Source organism: Pelodiscus sinensis, chromosome 1 (assembly GCF_052426305.1).
Source record: "Pelodiscus sinensis isolate ZL-2025 chromosome 1, ASM5242630v1, whole genome shotgun sequence".
Lineage (NCBI taxonomy): Eukaryota > Metazoa > Chordata > Testudines > Trionychidae > Pelodiscus > Pelodiscus sinensis.
In genome coordinates, this window is record NC_143052.1 from 135,796,979 (window position 1) to 135,815,606 (window position 18,628).

Sequence of the window (18,628 nt, forward strand, 5' to 3'; positions counted from 1 at the left end):
TACAGAGCATACACATCAGGCTAAAAGGTATGGCCTAGATCAGGGGTTGGCAATCTTTTCAAACCAAAGAGCCAAACTACATCACAATTCGGACAATTGGTCAACAAAGCCACATAAGAATGCCCATTTGCATGACTGAAAATGTATAACTTAATATTATTGATCATTGACATAATGATTAATAATAGCAGAAATGAAAAATTGGACTCTCAGACTTTATTTAATGGTGTCAGCAGGCAGGGGGCTACTCCGCTGGGGGGTCTGTCAGTTTACTCCCTGCCCGTTGCCTGCCCGGGCCAACTGCCCTCGCTGGGCTCCTTTTCACCCCGCCACTGACAGTCTGATGCCATTGTCCCCTAGCTGGCTTGGCTAGTTGGCCGGGGAAGTTAGGGGGACACAGGCAAGCCCTCACTCCAAGCCCCAACCCAGGGCCTTAAGGACTGGGGCCAGTGTCCCAGTTCCAGTTAGTAGAGGTTCCACCCCGCAACGCACCAACCTTCCGGGTTACTACCCAGCCCTGGGTCACTTCCTACCTTCCCCGTGCTTGAGCTGTGGTTCAAGGTCGCTCCCCCGGTCTCTTACTAGCGACCTCCTCTCCTGGCGGTAGCACCTCTTTTGAGCGTCTGGCCACGGGTGCGTTTACCATGAAGAGAAGTGGGGGGAGCCACATCAGTATCAGTGGCTCTTTCCTCTCTCCCATTCCCTGCTGGCCCTTGCCCAGGCTGGCCCCACTGCCCGTCCCGAGCATGCACTGTCTCATCAGCAGCCGGGACACTCCTGCTGCTTCTTCCACCTCCCCTCGGGTCCTGCCACGCTCCAGCGGGGAGCGTAGGGCCACCTCTGTCAGCCCCCTGGTTGTGGTGGAGCAGGCAGTGCAATGTTGGGGGCGACATGGCCATTTCTCCTCAGTATTCCGGGGACAGCGCAGCCGCAGTGCGGGGTGGTGGAGCAGCCCTGCCACACATGGGACTTGTGATGCTGCATCTTTTCATGCATTTCTTTGAAGTTTACGTCATAACTGATCAAATCCAGCTTCATGCAGGCATTCAGGCTGTCTTCGGTCAGTCTTATTGCAGGGGGCTGGGATGTGGGGCTGCAGGGGGCTGGGTTAGATTATATGAGGGGCTCAGGTGAGGGGGTTCAGGTGTGTGATGGACTCAGGGCTGGGGCTTATGGGGGTGCAGGAGTGTTGTATTGCTGTTGCCAGATGGGGGCTGGGCCCCAATTGAGGACTTGTTGGCCAGGCTTCATTTTTAAATAAAGTATTATGGCCAACACAAAAGGTTTCAACGCTCTTTATTAATGCCGTGGGTGGGGAAACTTTTTTGTGTCGGGGCCACTGAGCCACAGAAACATCTGTCAGGACCACACGAGTGAAAAGAAAACAACCACCCAAAACCAAAGAAAACCCTCACTAATGTGACCCCTAACTGAGATACCTTACTCCCCTGGCATTTCAGCCCCATGGTGGGGGAGGGGCAGGGGCAGGTGCAGGGAGAACTGGGGTTCAAGGCCTCAGGCCAGATTAAGTCCTCTGGAGTGAGTGGATTTTGTGAGCCCCCAGGGTGTGGGGTGGGGCCACAAATGAGGGGCTCAGTGTGTGGGACAGGGCTGCCAGTGAGTGGAATAGGGATGGGGGTGCAGGATCTGGGTAGGAGGTGGGGTGCAGGAGAGAGTGAGGGTGCAAGGTCTGGGTGGGAGGTAGGGTGCAGGAGCAGGCTGGGGGAAGGGTGACTGGCTGGGAGGAGAGGGCAGGAGCAAGGGAAGGTGCAGGAGTGGGCTGAGAGCAGGGTGTTTGGCCAGGGGGAAGGGGCTGGAACAGGGGATGATGCAGGATCAGGCTTGGGAGAGGGCGTCTGGCCTGGGACAGGGTGCAGGAACAGGTTAGAGGTGTGGGGGTCTCAGTGGGTGGGGGATGAATGAGTGGACTGGGGCTGGGTATAAGGGGGGCACTTACTTGCTTTTGCACCACATTGCAGGCAGCATGTAACATGGCCTCCTGCTGCTCCCATTTGTTAGATTCTTGTGAATGGGGGCAAGGAAGTGCGTCCCTATGAGGCTGGTCCCCCAGCCAGAGGAAGAAAACAGCAGCACACGGAGCCATTTTTGGCTCTGCTTGTTCCCTGCATGCCAGATCCAGAAGCGAGAGATTTCAAAATACTGAGGGAGTCCATTAACTATCTTACCATGTAGCACAGTGATAACAGCGTAGTTAATCCATGCATTTCACACAAACACAGCTGCTTTCTAAACCATACACTCAGGGAGCTGGAACTAGAACCCTCACCCACCAGCTCCAAAAGCAGGGGTTTTTATGAACTGAGGTAAAGGAGAACTCTTACCTACCCTTAGCAGGAGTTTTCATATCATCACTCTGGGCCCAACAACTAGAGGGTAAGATCACACTCCCAACTGTGCACAAAGCCCGTGCATACTGCATTTACTCCTAGGGAATTCTGCACCAAAAATAAAAAATTCTGCAACAAAAGATTAAAAATTCTGCCCGCAATCATTTAAAATTCTGCAAATTTCTCCATGTTTTATTTGTCAAAACAACTCCATTCTTTTTGGTAATTTATTTCAAAGTACCTGTCAGCAAGTATGTCTGTAACAATACAGATAGAAAAAAAGATTCAGGTTTTTTGTTTGACAAATAGATTCTTTACTAGGCATATTAATGCAGAAATCTGAATAATAGTCCATTTCAACTATGGTACAGAAACACGTCTCACCCCCCTCTGAAGCAGTGCAAAAGCTTGGGGGAGCCAGGGGTACAGAGGAACTAAGGAGAGTGAAGTACCCCACTGTTTCCCCCTAATCCCTGTCTCCTGGCCTGGCCTGGCCTGGCCTGACAAGAGGCACTGCTGTACTTATGCTACAGCACCCTCTTGGAGGCAAAAGGCAGAACTGCAGCAACATTTTGGCAGAAGATTTTTTCTGCTCCAAAAATTGCAAATTATGCGTGGTTCATGAATTATGTAGGTATGCAGTAGTGCAGAATTCCCCTCGGAATATGCATTGGATGCCTGTGGAATAGTTACAGTATCAATACAATTGTCATGAGCATAGCTGCTTGCAATATGCCATCAGAGTCTTTCTCCACAGGGTAGTGATGGCTGCTCAAGATGGGCTCTTCATCAACTGGAAGGAGAGCTGGGCAGTGGCATCTTCAGATGTTCCCTCCAGCCACTGAAAGATCCAGTTGTGCTGTGGGCCCTGAGCTTGGACAAGCACAGGCATGTTCTGATTCTTATTATTTTCCTCCCATGCAAACATTCTCGTTCAGGTTTCACACTGGGGGGGATGCGATGAGAAGTCCTGAGGCACCTTATAGACTAACAGATTTATTGGAGCATAAGCTTTCATGGGCAACGACCCACTTCGTCAGATGCAACGGAGATGGTGGCTCGTGAGCTGCCCTGCCCCTAGGTACACACATTGGAGGACCCAGAGTAGTGATAAATGCTCTTCTTTTTCTATTATAAAAGTCTCTAGTAACCTACAACCAATGGCATCACACTCACATGGGCTTGGCACAAGGTTAAGAGTGGAAAAGCCCCAAAATGGTTGATGGAGAGGGAGGGTGTTTTGACAAGGACTCAGTGTTATAAAACAGCATTCACCCCAGTGGTCTGGAAAGGCTACATAAATCGTAAGAACAGCTTAAGTCAAGACCAGGGGTTAGAGTCTTAAGAAAAGGAATCAATGTGTAGTTGAAGTTTTCTGTTATCTACATGAAACTCCCTGGAGACTGAATCAGGCTGTAAGGATCCCATCCTTAGAAATAAATGAAATACAAGAACAAGGCTCACCTGAAGGGTGATCCAGGTATACCAGCTTCAGAGGGGTAGACAAGTTAGTCTGTAACTGTAAAAACTTAAAAACAGTGAATGGTCTAGCACAGGGTTTCCCAACCTATGGGTCAGGACCCAAATATGGGTCGCCATTACATTTCAAAAGGGTCACCAAGTATCTCCCCAGGTGGCTCTGCCCCTCTCCTCCCCCCATTTTTTAATTGCCTTTGGTCACCAAGTCTTCCTGAATTGTCAAAATGGGTCCCCATCTGGAAAAGGTTAGGAACTGCTGGTCTAGCAGCACCTAGAGACTAACAAAACATGTAGATGGTATCATGAGCATTCATGGGTACAACCCATTTCTTCAGATGACTGGAGAATTAAAAGTCCAGTTCTAAAATAAATAGGGGATGGGGGGGAGGGAGGGAAGGAAGGAAAAAAATAGTGAATTAGAGTGTTCATGTTACATGAAGCTGATAGAGAAAGTGCAAATTGTTCTTAAGTACCCATTTTTTAAGTCATGAGGATGTGGAAGGTGGCGTGCTAGCCAGGTAATGTCTTTATTCATACCTTTGTTATGAGTCCCAAACCTGTAAATGAAGCTAAGTTCCAATGCTTCCCTGTGTATTTGGCTTGTGGAATTTGCCTGACACAACATGGAGGGCAGCCAGCAGGCTGACAGAAACCCCAGAGTTTACAGGGAGAGCTTATTACATCTCAGATTTTAACTGCTAGGATATATGATCCCTTCGCAGTGGGCAGCCAGGGAGGCTGAGAGATGCCCCAACGGATCTGTCCTCTGGAAGCGACATGATCCAATGCTCAAGCTCCCCCTATACTGGCTGAAGTTCTTTTAAATTGTCCTTGGTTCTGTTACAGCAGCTGAAGGAGTCAGGTTAAAACTTAAACAGTTACAGGTTTATTAAAAAGGCTTATAAATCATATGGTTACAATGGCTATTGCTCTATTTCTTAACGGCTAGCAAATATAGCTCTTAAAAAATGGTTACAAAGAAAATAAAGATAGAAAATAGAAATAATGGTACCAAGTGACAGCTTAATCTTTAAAGAGCTCTAAGTCTATGTGTACACTTAAGACAAAGGACCACATCCAGGTACAATTTTTACCCCCTTCTGTGCCTCTCAACTCCAGTGGGTCAAGCCAGGGCCGGTCCCTCAATTCCTAGGAAAGACGAATACAAGGTGGGCATCCCCGTAGAACCTCGGGAGGTCAAACACCTAACCCGACCAGCAGATAGATGGTAGATTGACACTCAAAGTAAGCGTGCTGCTGGACCCATCTTTATACCCATAGGGGCCCGTATCCTCTTTCTTATCTAAAATACTAAATTGTACTGGTCTGTGTTTGTGACGCCAGTTCTTACAAGCAAGTTTCAGCTTAATTTACACTTCCAAGAGAGATAACTAAATTATGAGTACTGGACATTTTTTTTACTGGGCGAGAGATTCCTCCCCCCACAGACGCCTGCCTGTGTGTTCATATCGATATGGGTTTCAGTCAGGGGCAGCCTCTTGGTCAGCAATTGGCGTATCTCTGTTTACAGCCATTCAGGGTCACACAGCAGCCCGGGCCTTCTGTTCAAGGCTTTTACTGCTCTGTGTGCCCTGTATGCTCCAGGAAAGCAAAAATGGATGTTACAGGGGGGTTCCTGTCTGGCTACACCTACCGCTAAGGTATACACATGGCAGAGCACTAGGCAGTTGAATTCGTTTTGCAGGTAGGCACAGTAAGAAACACATTAGGAGGGCTCTTTTGCTTCCACTTTGAAAATGTGGGAAAGGGTGCTTGCAAACTACAGCCCTCCTTGCTGTACCTTTGCAAAGGGTATGCTGCTTTTGTGATGTCCCTCCCCCATCTAATGTGCTTGCAGACTGCAGTCCTCCTTTGCCACAGGAAACCTGTCTGCCTTGTCTCCAACCCCTCAGTCCATTTCCCTGGGCCACTTCCCCACAGCTCCAGAATCTTCTCTGCAATTGTCTCAAGGTCTCAGCGTATCAGCCATCAGCTCAGAGCTCACTCTTGCTCCTTTTGATCAGGCCCAGCACTGCTCTGTCCAGGGTGCTGGCAATTCTCTCAGTTCTTCAGGAACCCCGTCCTTCCTCCCTGGGGTGCCCAAGTCTCCTTTTCTGCCCTGCAGATTTCTTTATATATGGATCTGCTTTGCCCTAATTTGCTGCTCCCCTCAGCCCTTTTCTGACTGGCTGCCTCTGTTCTCAACTGGCATCTTATTGAATATATCCAGAGCTATAGCAGTCAACTTGGGAACCAAAGTGGGCATCTTTGGCTCCTCAGGTGAAGTACACGCAGCCTCTCAAAGGTGCTGACTTATTCTGCAATGTCCCTGTCTCACTGTGTGCTGGACACAACTATTCCTATTTGTGGATTTTTGGTGATCAGAGGCCCCCAGGAGTATGGGAGTCTTTAGTCCTGCTTCTCTACCAATTCCGTTTGGCGCTTCCTCTCTCTTTCTTTCTTCTCCATTTCTTTGGCTTGTACCTCACATAAAATCACCACTGGTGTATGAAATGCAAATCTCACTCAGAACAAAGGATTTACCATCAGTATTAAATTCCTTGCTATAATATATACCATTAGTAATAGACTTTGATCATCATGAGAGTCAACAGTTCCAGCGAATCTTTTATTACAAGTGTCGTAAGAAGAAAGCCTAAGAATAAGTCCTTGTATCAGAGGCCTGGCGTGAGGCCTGGGCAATAGTAGTAGTCAAACTTTACTGCTATAAAGCAAAGACAAGCAGTGAGCAAGAGGCAGGCACTGCTCACAGAAGTTGGCAAGAACAGGGCTGATATTGCAGAAATACACAGCTCTAAGAAGAGCTTGGCACAGAACAATCACCCAAACACATCATGATATCAAGTGGTACTAGAAGATCCTATCACCAGGGATGGTACAAAAACATTCCCAAGGATAAGAGGAACACACTGGGCACTCTTAAAAGATGAGGTCAGGATAACAGTACATAATAAAGATGTTTTAATTAAACCAACATATACACGGTGATGTGTAATAACTAGCCACATCAGGGGGCGGTAACTAAGTATGTCAGAGGCAGTACGTAATTTGTTCATATCAGGGTGAAAAAGATATCTCAGAGGGAGTATGTTTGTCTGGCTTAGGGAGCAACAGAAAGTCCCACCATTCACTGAGCCTGTCTGGTGGTCTGGTAGAGTCTGCAGGATAATAGTACCATACTTTGTCACAAATTAACCTGGCAGGGTCTTCATCCCATAACACATCTTGAGGTCATTGAGTAATTGGCTCAGAGTTTGCCATGCCCACTGTATGAGGGCAGCGCGCAAAGGAAACATACTAAGGATGTTAAAATGCATTTATGTAATTGTGTATCTGCTAAAACATGTGTCTCTCCATTGCTGCCTTTGTATCAGAGGTGGGGGGAGTGGTCAGCTCAGTGAGGGCCGGTACATGCAGGGAACCAGCCTCAAAGCCAGCTCCCCACATATACTGGCTCCCACCTGCCCTCCTTCCCCCGCTGGAGGGGGAGGACAGCAGTGCGGGGAGGGGGGAGGGCAGGCAACTCCACAGAAGCTGGTACTCATGAGAAGGCTACTTAAAAGCTGGCTTCCTGTGCGTATTGGCTCTTGCTTCCCTGCATCCCCGCACTGCTGCCTCTGATACAGAGGCAGGAGAATGGGAGTGGAGGGGATTCAGCTCAGTGGGAGCCAATTTGTGTGGGGAGCCACCTTGAAAGCCACCTGATACAGAGATAGCCAGGAGGGGGGTTGCATGTAACCAAGAGGGTTAATTGATGAGCCTGGGCTCGTGTTCTTGACTACGTGGTCTCGTCCCTAAAACATACACATGCAGCCAAACATCTGTCACCATCTAACCATACTGCTGATCCTTGACCGCTAATCTGGTGAGTAAATGAGCTATTCTCTGTAGGAATCACAATTTAACATGATGGAAACCTAGGCGCTAGGAAACTCCCTTATTCCCTCCCTAAAAATCCTCACAGAGGTTGATGATATTTGAACCAGTGGAATAGCAAGGAGGGCCAATATGAATTTTAAAAAGAAAGTGGGGAAACAAGTTCAGACGTATCATTCCAGGGAGAGTTCTCTTCCTCTTTTTGTCTGTGGTGACATGACCCACCTGGATGGACTGGCCAAACCCAGAAACATTGGCCCGTATTCCTTCAGCCTGAAAGAAGAGAATAGCCTTCACCTGCTCCCTCTAAAAGGCTCCAGCCCCAGCCCCAGCCCCAGGCAGCATCACCAGCCTCGGTTCCCTGCCAAAGCACAAACACCCACACCGGGCCTACTTCCTCTCTCTGTGGTCATTTTCATTGAGCCACAAAGGACAGAACCCTTGGAACAGGTGAATACCTAAGGCCCTATTGCACAGGTTGGTAACGTCTTTTTATTTTTCTGTGGAAGTAAAATTGTAAATGTAAATTGTTGCATGTCTGTCTCCTTATGTGTCTCCTGGTCATGTTGATTGGTAGTGACTTCTCACAACATTTCTGTGATGGATGGGAGGGGTACTACCCTTTTCTAAACATCCTAGCATTCAATAACTAAAGGGTTAAAACCTAGAACAGTAGATATTCAGGAAGTATTGGTAGGGAGCCAGGAGAGCCAGTGGAATGAGAGTGGGAAAAGTTTAAAATGAAATACGCTTTTGCCTGTTTCAGTTCCCTCTATGTGAATCAGAGGAGGAGCTGGGAGAAAAGTGGATTAAGCAATAATGACATGACAGTTGAGATGTATGTTGAACAGGGAATGTTTATAGTTAGATGAGATCAGGTTATTTTCTTTTGCTTAAACTCCTCTGTGCTAAATCCCCCGTACACTGTAACTGAACTGAATCCCAGGGAAATAATTTGCCTTTTTTTCTTCTTCTTGCTCTGTAACACCTAGAAACCAAGGCTAAGTCTAGACTACAGGGTTTTTTTTTTTTAAGTGATCTTTTTTTGAAAAAACTTCACCTACGTCTAGACTGCCATTGCGTTCTTTTGAAATTAAATTGAAAGAACGTGGCAGTTTTTTCAACAGTGGTAAACCTGCTTTTACGAGGAAGAATGCCTTTTTTTGAAAGAGCTCTTTCTAAAAATGGTGTTCTTGAATGCAAACAGGGCTTTTTCTAAAGAGAATGTCCAGATTGCCTGGGTGCTCTCTTTTGAAAAAGCTGCTCACTTTTTCGAAAGACTTGGGGCTATCTGGATGATCTCTTTTGAAAGAGGTTTGTAGTTTAGACATACCCCAAGTATGCTTTACCAAATATGTCATCTTTCTTTTGTTAATAAAATTACCTTGATCTGATTCCTGAGTCCCAAAAAAAGCATGAGGTTCTGTGTGCACATGCCTGGGACTGAAGGTCAGCTGCTAAGAAGTCACAGTTTATTTTCAAGGTCTCTCTTGAGGAAGGGTTAAAGATCTTGGGGATACCCCACTGGGAAAAATTACCAAGTGCATGTTCCTGGGCTCCCACGGGGTTTTTGTATTTTGGTAGTGAAAGCGTACCACCCAAGGTCAGGGAGTCTATGACCTTGGGGAGGTTTTTTTAAAAGAAGCCTTTAGTGCCAAGGTATATTAAGGTCTCTTTCCAGTTCCCAACTTCTGCACTTGAAGTACCAGAGTGGGGAACAGCCTTGACAGTTTCTATTTGCATTCTGTCCTGCTAGAGATGATGTGACCAAACTGAATGTAGGATTTGTGGCAAAGGAAAGACAGACATTTCTGTGAAAAAGCAACAGTCTCTGTGTGTTCTGGCATTGATTTCACTGAAGGTTCATTCAGAGAACACTTCTGGCTTGTCCTTTGGTCAGTCCTTAGCTCAGCATTGATTTTAAACCATATTTGTAGGTTGTCATGGAAATAAACATGTCGCTGTGTGAACACGATTGATTTTATGGGGTTTCTAGTAACACCACAGTGACTTGTTACTTGTCAGAGCATTATTAGTTCAGTGGAAAACCAGATTTTTATCAACTCCCTCCTTGTCATTACTTTCTATACAATTCATGTATTGTCCTAGAAGAATTATTCATCATTTGTATTTATTGGCAGTCAGAAATCTTTTCACAGATTTTTTAATTTCAGGTGTGAATTATATAGGAAGAATGTACCATTTTTGCAGGTTTCAAATGTGAATTAGGTTTAGGAACAACCATGTTGCTCATCTCAAAATAGTCTGCCTTCACTGTTACCACATGCCTGATGTATAAACCCTCCTTGCAATCATACAGCCAGCTACAGCAAGAGATGAATATCTCTTGACTCTTGGTATGTTTATTCTCATCCTTTCCTAAAGAGCCCTGGCAAGAAAAATGTCCACTGTGGGGAAGAATTTCAGAAGGGGTTTTATACAGACCCTCCTCCCCCCCTCCCCCACCAAATTCCAGATGAAGAAATTTTAGGCATAAAATGCAGGAAACATCCCCCCTCTTCAGCAATGTAAAATGTTACGGAGAACATTTATGAACCTTTCTCCCCTTCCACTTGTATTTCTTACAACTTCACACAAATCCTATAAAAACACCTATTTTATGCTACAAAGCAAGGACTGTTTCTGCACCATCATAGCAAAGAAAGCACTTCTCAGAGAAAGAGGCAAAGCATTTACATAATCACAATGCTATTTTGTTCAATCAAATTATTCTGATATTGATCCCCCAGAGTTACCATGTCCCACATCATCATAACTTGTGTCTGCAGGAAGTAGGGATGGGGGTTCCTTCTCCACCCCAGAGACAACTTTGCTCCTTAGCATGTGCAGACTCCAACCTGATAATAGCAAGGGAGATACATTCAGTCAGTGGATACATTCTATGGCAAACAAACTTATTTTATCATGACCCCTTTCTTTGTACCTGCAATAATTGGTACACATACCTTGCCACACAAGTACATATACCATTTTTAAAAATCAACATGCAACTCTCACTAAGGCAGTGGTCTCCAACCTTTTAAAACACGAGATCACTTTTTGAGTTTAAATGCAATCAGGGATCCACCTCAAACCCAAACACCCTAACCCTGTCTCCTTCCTGCTCCTTCTCCAAGGCTCCACCCCTGCTCTCTTCATCTGCCTTCCTTCCCCCATCCTCACTCACTTTTATTAGGCTGGGGGCAGAGGACTGGGGTTCGAGGAAGGGGTATGAAGATTCTGATCTTGGGCAAAAGGATCTGGAGTGTGAGAGGGGTTCTGAGCTGAGCCTGGGGCAGGGAGTTGAGGAGCAGGAGGGGGTTGAGGGTGCTGGCGCTCAGAGGGAGTTTGGGTGCAGGGGGACTCAGGGCTAGGGCAGTGGTGCAGAAGAGATTCAGGACTGGGGCCAGAGTTTGGAATGCTGACTCCAGCTGGGCACTGCTTATCTCAGGGAGGGACACCCTAACATCAACACTCCCCTTCTCTTCTTCCTGTGTCCTGCATAGCAAGCAGGAGGCTCCCAGGAGTCAGGAGCACTTCCAAGGCAGAGGGCAGGAGCAGCACAGCAGTGCTGAGAGAGGCAGATGAAGTGCTGGCACCTGACAGCCTCACAGCCAAACCAGTCAGGATCACCTGTCAAAAGCTCCAAGATCTACCAGTAGATCCCAATCTGCTGGTTGGTGACCACTGCACTAAGGCAAAAGAGCCATGTAAGTGAATAAAAAGGGCCATGTAAGTGTATAACTCTCTGGCTGCCCAGCACTGTAGGCAGCACTATTGCCAGCAGCAGCACAGACGTAAGAATGGCAACACCATACCATGCCATTTTACCAGTGCTGCTGCTACTAGTAGTGGTGTTGCTTTGAAAATTGGGCATCCAGAGAGGAGCCACTGCTGTCTACTCTGGCTTCTCATGTACCCCCAGAATACAGTCTGTGCTCCACAGTTTGAGAATCTCTGCTGTTTGGTGCAAGTTTAGGATTGTTCCCCCATCAGTCTTCTGGCAGGTCTATGACAAGTTCCAGTCCATCATCCATAGTCTAAAAATTAAAATCTTTGTTTTCCAGACAAGATAAAAGTTGCCAAGCACCAGCTGCAGCTACCTGTTGCTTGGTGTACAAAACCCAAACGCTTACAAGCAAGAAGGGCATAATAAAAAGCATCATAACTTTCACTCTGCATTGAAAATGAACATAACTACATTATAAAAACAAGTAATTCTGGGTATGTCTACACTACAGCGCTAATTCGAACTAACTTAGTTCGAATTAGTTAATTCAAACTAAGCTAATTTGAACTAACGCGTCTAGAACGAAAAACTAGTTCGAATTAGCATTTTGCTAATTCTAACTAGCGCGTCCACATTAAGTGGACCCTGAACCGGGGTTAAGGATGGCCGGAAGCAGTGCCGGCAGGGCATCAGAGGAGGACTTAGAGCGTGGAGCTGCTGTCTCAGGCTAGCCGAGGGCTGCGCTTAAAGGGTCCCGACCCCCACCCCGGACAGACAGTTCTCAGGGGTGCCCCGCTTGCAAAGCAGTCCTGGCTCGGAGTGCCCTGAGTGCCCACACTGGGCACATCACAGCACTCGGCCATCAGCCCGGCTGTACTTGCCACAGGCTGCCATCTGGGGAGAGGGGACAATTGGGGGGCTGCAGGAGAGCTTCCACCCCCAGAAGCCCGCAGAGCCAGCCCAGTCCTCCCCTTCGGGGGCTCATGCCCCATTCCTCCCTCACCTTCTTCCACTTACCCTTCCCTAGCCCCTCTTCTTGATGTACAAAATAAAGATAACATGTCTTCCAAAATGGAATCTGTCTTTATTGAACAAAACTGGGGGAGACTGGGAAAAGGAGGTGGGAGAGGGGAAGAGAGAGGCTGGGAGAGGGGAGGGCAACAAAAAGGATCAGGGGTTGGGAACAGGTCCCATATGAAGAGAGGCTAAAGAGACTGGGACTTTTCAGCTTAGAAAAGAGGAGACGGAGGGGGGACAGGATAGAGGTCTCTAAAAGCAGGAATTGGGTGGAAACGGTGCATACAGAAAAGTTCTTCATTAGTTCCCATAAAGAAGGACTAGAGGACACCACAGGAAAGGAATGGGTAGCAGGCTTCAAACTAGTAACAGAAAGTTGTTCTTCACAAAGCAAAGAGTCAACCTGTGGAACTCCTTGCTGCAGGAGGCTGTGAAGGCTAGAACTGGAACAGAGTTTAAAGGGAAGTGAGATCAAGTCATGGAGGTTGGGTCCATGGAGTGCCATTAGCCAGGGGGTAGGAGTGGTGTCCCTGTCTAAGGTTTGTGGAAGGCTGGAGAGGGGTGGCACGAGACAAATGGCTTGGTCACTGTCTTCAGTCCATCCCCTCCAGGGTCCCTAGGGTTGGCCGCTGTCAGCAGACAGGCTACTGGGCTAGATGGACCTTTGGTCTGACCCAGGATGGCCATTGTAAGCTCAGGGCTCAGGGTCGGGGGTCTCAGTGGACCCCCTTGATTCTCTTGCACACCTGCTCCTGGGTGGCCAGGCTGGCAGCTCTCCTGCCCAAGCCGGCCACTTTCCTGTGCCTAGTGCGGAGATCATGGATGAGGTCCACAATGTCCGCACTAGCCCAGGCGGGTGCCCGCCTCTTGTGGTCCCGGGCAAGCTCCCGGGAGCCGCCAGCCTGGTCCCGGGAAGAGGGGGAGGGCTGGGGGGCATCGGGTGGCTGGCTCGAGCCGTGCCAGGTGCAGGGTCTGCTAGATGGGTGCTGGCAGGCTTGCACCTGGCATGGGCACCATAGCCAGCCCGTGCCCCTTTAAGGGGTCCGGGGCCGGGAGGGGGGCAGTAGAGTTTCCCTGGTGTTGGCCAGAGCGGCCACTAGGGAAACCTGGGGAGGGCTAGCCTCCCACTAGTTCAAATTAAGGGGCTACACAGCCCTTAATTCGAACTAGCTAGTTTGAACTAGGCTTAATCCTCGTGGAATGAGGATTACCTAGTTCGAACTAAGCGCTCCGCTAGTTCGAATTAAATTCGAACTAGCGGAGCGCTAGTGTAGCGCCTATCAAAGTTAGTTCGAACTAACATCCGTTAGTTCGAACTAACTTTGTAGTGTAGACATACCCTCAGTGATACCTTAGGGTACCTCTAGACGGCAGCGTTATTTCGGATTAACTGATGTTATTTCAAAATAACAAAGAGTGTCCACACAACAAGCCATTATTTCAAAATAATGTTGAGCTGGAGGACTTCTTACTGCAACTCATGTAATCCTCATTTCATGAGGAATAAGGGAAGTCAGGGGAAGAGTGCTCTTTTCAGAATTAAGCTATTTTGACTTCAGCTACACAATTGACACGGCTGAAGTTGTATAGCTTCATTCAACTTTTGCCCTGCAATATTCTTCCCAGCAAGTTAAGGGAGTATGGATTGGATAAACGGACTGTAAAATAGATTGAAATATGGCTAGACTGTCGGGCCCAGCGGGTAGTGATCAACGGCTCTATGTCAGGTTGGCGGTCAGTTTCTAGCGGAATGCCCCAAGGATTCATTCTAGGACCGGTTTTGCTCAACATCTTTATTAATGACCTGGATGAAGGGATAAGTTGCACCCTCAGCAAGTTTGCGGATGACACTAAACTAGGGACAGAGGTAGATATGCTGGAGGGCAGAGATAGGGTCCAGAGTGACCTGGACAGGTTGGAGGATTGGGCCAAAAGAAATCTGATGAAGTTCAACAAGGACAAGTGTAGAGTCCTGCACTTGGGACGGAAGAATTGCAAGCATTGCTACAGGCTGGGGACCGAATGGCCAAGTAGCAGTTCAGCAGAAAAGAACCTGGGGGTTACAGTGGATGAGAAGCTGGATATGAGTCAAGAGTGTGCCCTTGTAGCCAAGAAGGCTAATGGCATATTAGGGTGCATTAGGAGGAGCATTGCCAGCCAATCTAGAGAAGTGATTATTCCTCTTTATTTGGCTCTGGTGAGGCCACATCTGGAGTATTATGTCCAGTTCTGGGGGGCCCCCACTATAGAAAGGATGTGGACACATTAGAGAGGGTCCAGCAGAGGGCAACCAAAATGATCACATGAGCTATGGGGAGAGACTGAGGGATTTGGGTTTGTTTAGTTTGAAGAAGTGAAGAGTGAGGGGGGATTTGATAGCAGCCTTCAACTTCCTGAAGGGAGGTTCCAAAGAGGATGGAGAGAAGCTGTTCACTGTAGTGACAAATGGCAGAACAAGGAGCAATGGTCTAAAGTTACAGTGGGAGAGGTCTAGGTTGGATATTAAGAAAAGCATTTTCACTAGGAGGGTGGTGAAGCACTGGAATGGGTTATCTAGAGTGGCAGGGCTGGCCTTACCATGAGGCGAACTGAGGCGGCCACCTCAGGAACCAGACGGGGCGGGGGGGAGAGGGGGCACCACTAGGATCCAGAGTGTAGAAAATTGTGTCTGCTGCTGGTGCAGATGTATTCTCTGTGCTGTAGATGCACAGAGATGGTGGAGTGCTGTGCTGGAGGAAGGAGGGCACAAGAGACAACAGGCAGGCAGGAGAAAAGGGAGCATGGGGACGTCATTTGAGCTCCCCGCCACAGGTCCCAAAATGTTGTGGGCCAGCCCTCTAGGGAGGTGGTTGAATCTCCATCCCTAGAGGTTTTTAAGTCTCGGCTTGACAAAGCCCTGGCTGGGATGATTTAGTTGGGATTGGTCCTGCTTGGGCAGGGGCTGGACTTGATGACCTCTGTTTTTAAAGTTACAGACTAACATAGCTCCCCCTCTGAGATTTACAAGCATATTATGCTTATAAAGTACTAAGCAATGCACATTTCATCACCTTACATCTCCTCTGGGGTGGCTGGTAGTGTCTCAACTCATTGCACAATGAGGAGGGAAAGGGAAATTTTGGCCAAGGACCATGTGCAAAGCCTGACTTTTACAAGAAGTGTCATCGGCTCCCTAACACTTGTGAAAAGGTAACAGGACTTTGGTTTATAGGATTCTGCCCATAAGATATTTTTGCAGTAAACTGGTGGGAATCCAGTACATCTAGTTGTGGCAGCCACAAAAGGAGGCTGTGAAGGCTAGAACTATAACAGAGTTTAAAGAGAAGCTGGATAATTTCATGGAGGTTAGGTCCGTAAAAGGCTATTAGCCAGGGGATAAAATGGTGTCCTTAGCCTCTGTTTGGCAGAGGCTGGAGAAGGGTGGCAGGAGACAAATTGCTTGATCATTGTCTTCGGTCCACCCCCTCTGGGGCACCTGGTGCTGGCCATTGTCGGCAGACAGGCTACTGGGCTAGCTGGACCTTTGGTCTGACCCAGTAACGGCCATTTTTATGTTCTTATGTAACCTCGATTTTGAAGGATTCTGGCAGCTTATTCATTTGGCTATGACATACCACACAGCAAGGACTCTGCTCTCACCATTGTAGGCACTGAAGCCTCTGCTTTAAGGGAATGAAGAGAGTAGAGCAGGAGAGTTTTTTCAAAAGCATTGGTTTGGCCAGACTTTTGCTTTGGAGCATAGCCCACATTTCCAGCCAGCCCATTCTGTAGAGACAGTGAAGTACAAACTCACCTGTTCGTGAATCTCTGTTCCTCTCACTCCCCTCACCGCCTTCCCCATCATTCTGCCCCAAACCAGGCTCCTCTTCAGGATCAGCAACTTCTCTGGAATCATCGTATCCATCCCCCAGGGCATTGCCAGGCAGGGCAGGGGCATCTGATGGGAGATGTGAGTTAATTAAGAGAATATTCACAGCAAAGGTAGAAATAGGTGATTGTAAACAGGGAGTTTAGAGAGGGAGTTCTCCAGGTAAGGGAGAAGTGACTACAGGATTCTTGAGGGAAGTGGCTTTCTGTAGTGTGTGTTGTGTTTGGGGCTTTCTTGCTGTGTGCTGAGTTTGTGTTTGTGAGTGTAGTGTGGTGGGGGTTTTTTGTTTCCCCTTTCCCTGCCCCCTCTCCCCCATGGAGTGTGTGCTGTGACAGGCGGCTGGAAACAGTTGGCTTCTAATTAACGTTTGAAATCTAGAAGCCTCTGCTGATTGGCTGAGCCTTGGTAGTGCGGGGAGAGAGGAGGGGTTGACTATCAGGCATTCCAGGGCTTTATTAAGGAGTGAGTCAGTGACCAGGGAGGTAGTGAACAGGTGATTGCACACAGAGAGTTTAGAGAGGGAGTTTGGAAGGGGAGAAGGAAGGGGGTGAGGTGCTCTTGTCTTTCTTTTAAACCCTTTTTAGGACAGTAGGTATGAATGGTGATAGTTCTGCTGTTGTTACCTGCACAGCACGTGCCATGTTTGTCTTCCTCCTGGAAGAAAGAAGGGATTTCATCTGCACTAAGTGCAAGTTGTTCACCATTTTGGAGAAAAAAATTAGAGGACTGGAGGCCCAAATGTCGACCCTACACTCAATCAGAGAGGATGAAGACTTCCTCAATAAAAGGCAGCATTTAATCCTGCAAGCAAGGCAAGCGGAAGAGCCAGACAGGGCAGTACAGGATGAGGAAGAGAACTGGCAGCATATAACTTCTAGAAGGGGAAAAAAAAGACAGCACAAGAATCCCCCATTCCTACAGAGGTAAGTAATCACTTTCAGGCTCTCTCCACAGGCTCTGTGATGGAGAATGCTTTGGAAGGGACCTTACAAGGAAGAAATCGGAAGGGAACCACTTCTACTGGACGGCATGGGATGCATAGTCCTAAGGATGGGGGTTCCATAACCATCACCCCCAAAAGAAGAAGGCGGTTGGTGATGGTCAGGGACTCCCTCCTAAGAGGGACTGAGCCATTCATCTGCCGTCCAGATCTGGAATCTCGAGAGGTGTGCTGCTTACCGGGAGCTTGAATTCAGGATGTGACTGAGAGACTTACAAAACTGATCAAACCTTCGGATCACTACCCCTTCCTGCTTCTCCATGTGGGAACTAACGATACTGCCAAGAACGACATTGAGCGGGTTACTGCAGATTACGTAGAGTTGGGAAGAAAGATCAAAGAATTCGGAGCGCAAGTGGTATTCTTATCCATCCTCCCTGTTGAAGGGAAAATACTGAGTAGAGATTGTCAAATTGAGGAAGTAATTGCGTGGTTGCGCAAGTGGCGTCGCAGAGAGGGCTTTGGTTTCTTTGACCATGGGACTCTGTTCTGGGCACAAGGATTGTTAGAAAGAGATGGGATCCAACTAACAGAAAGAGAAAGGAGCATCTTCTCGGGCAGGCTTGCAAACCTAGTGAAGAGGACTTTAAACTAGGTTGATTGGGAGACGGTGACCAAAACCCTGAGGAGAATGGGGAAGTCGGATACCGGGAAGGAATGCAAAGAGGAACGAGCAACAAAGGTGGACCCCTGATTCAAATGCAGAGGGTAAGGCGATCAACGGGTTATCTAAGCTGTTTGTACACCAGTGCGAGAAGCCTGGATAACAAACAGGAAGAATTGGAGGCCATGGCCCAGTCCAAGGACTACGATTTGATTGGGATAACAGAGACTTTGTGGGATGACTTGCATGACTGGAGCGCTGTCATGGAAGGGTATAAACTGATCAGGAAGAACAGGCAGGGGAGAAAAGGAAGAGGAGTTGCACTGTATGTAAGGGTATGTCTACACTACAGTGCTAATTCGAACTAACTTAGACATACAAACCGCTAGTTCGAACTTAATTCGAACTAGCGGAGCGCTTAATTCGAACTAGGTAAACCTCATTCTACGAGGACTAACGCCTAGTTCGAATTAAGTAGTTCAAATTAAGGGCTGTGTAGCCACTTAATTTGAACTAGTGGGAGGCTAGCCCGCCCCAACTTTCCCTGGTGGCCACTCTGGTGATGTGCAGGAGTAAGGGCGTGGAATGGATGGCTCAGGAATCAGGGCAGGGGATCTGAGTGGTATGGGGGGGACTCAGGTTAGTGAGTAGAGGTTCAGTTGTCAAGAAAGAGGGTTGGGAGGTG

At 47.8% G+C, this 18,628-nt stretch overlaps 1 protein-coding gene across 1 annotated transcript in view; it reads right to left on the bottom strand.

The window, feature by feature from the left end:
- Nucleotides 1–5,996: 5,996 nt before the first annotated feature.
- Nucleotides 5,997–18,628, bottom strand: part of LOC142818986 (scavenger receptor cysteine-rich type 1 protein M130-like) — a 33,207-nt gene continuing 20,575 nt past the window's right edge. The window contains exons 12-13 of the mRNA XM_089774225.1: nt 16,265–16,408; nt 5,997–10,582 (exon numbers count right to left, since the gene is read on the bottom strand). Coding sequence (XP_089630351.1) covers nt 10,452–10,582; nt 16,265–16,408 — 275 coding nt within the window. The 3' untranslated portion in view covers nt 5,997–10,451. The remainder of the gene's footprint in view (nt 10,583–16,264; nt 16,409–18,628) is intronic.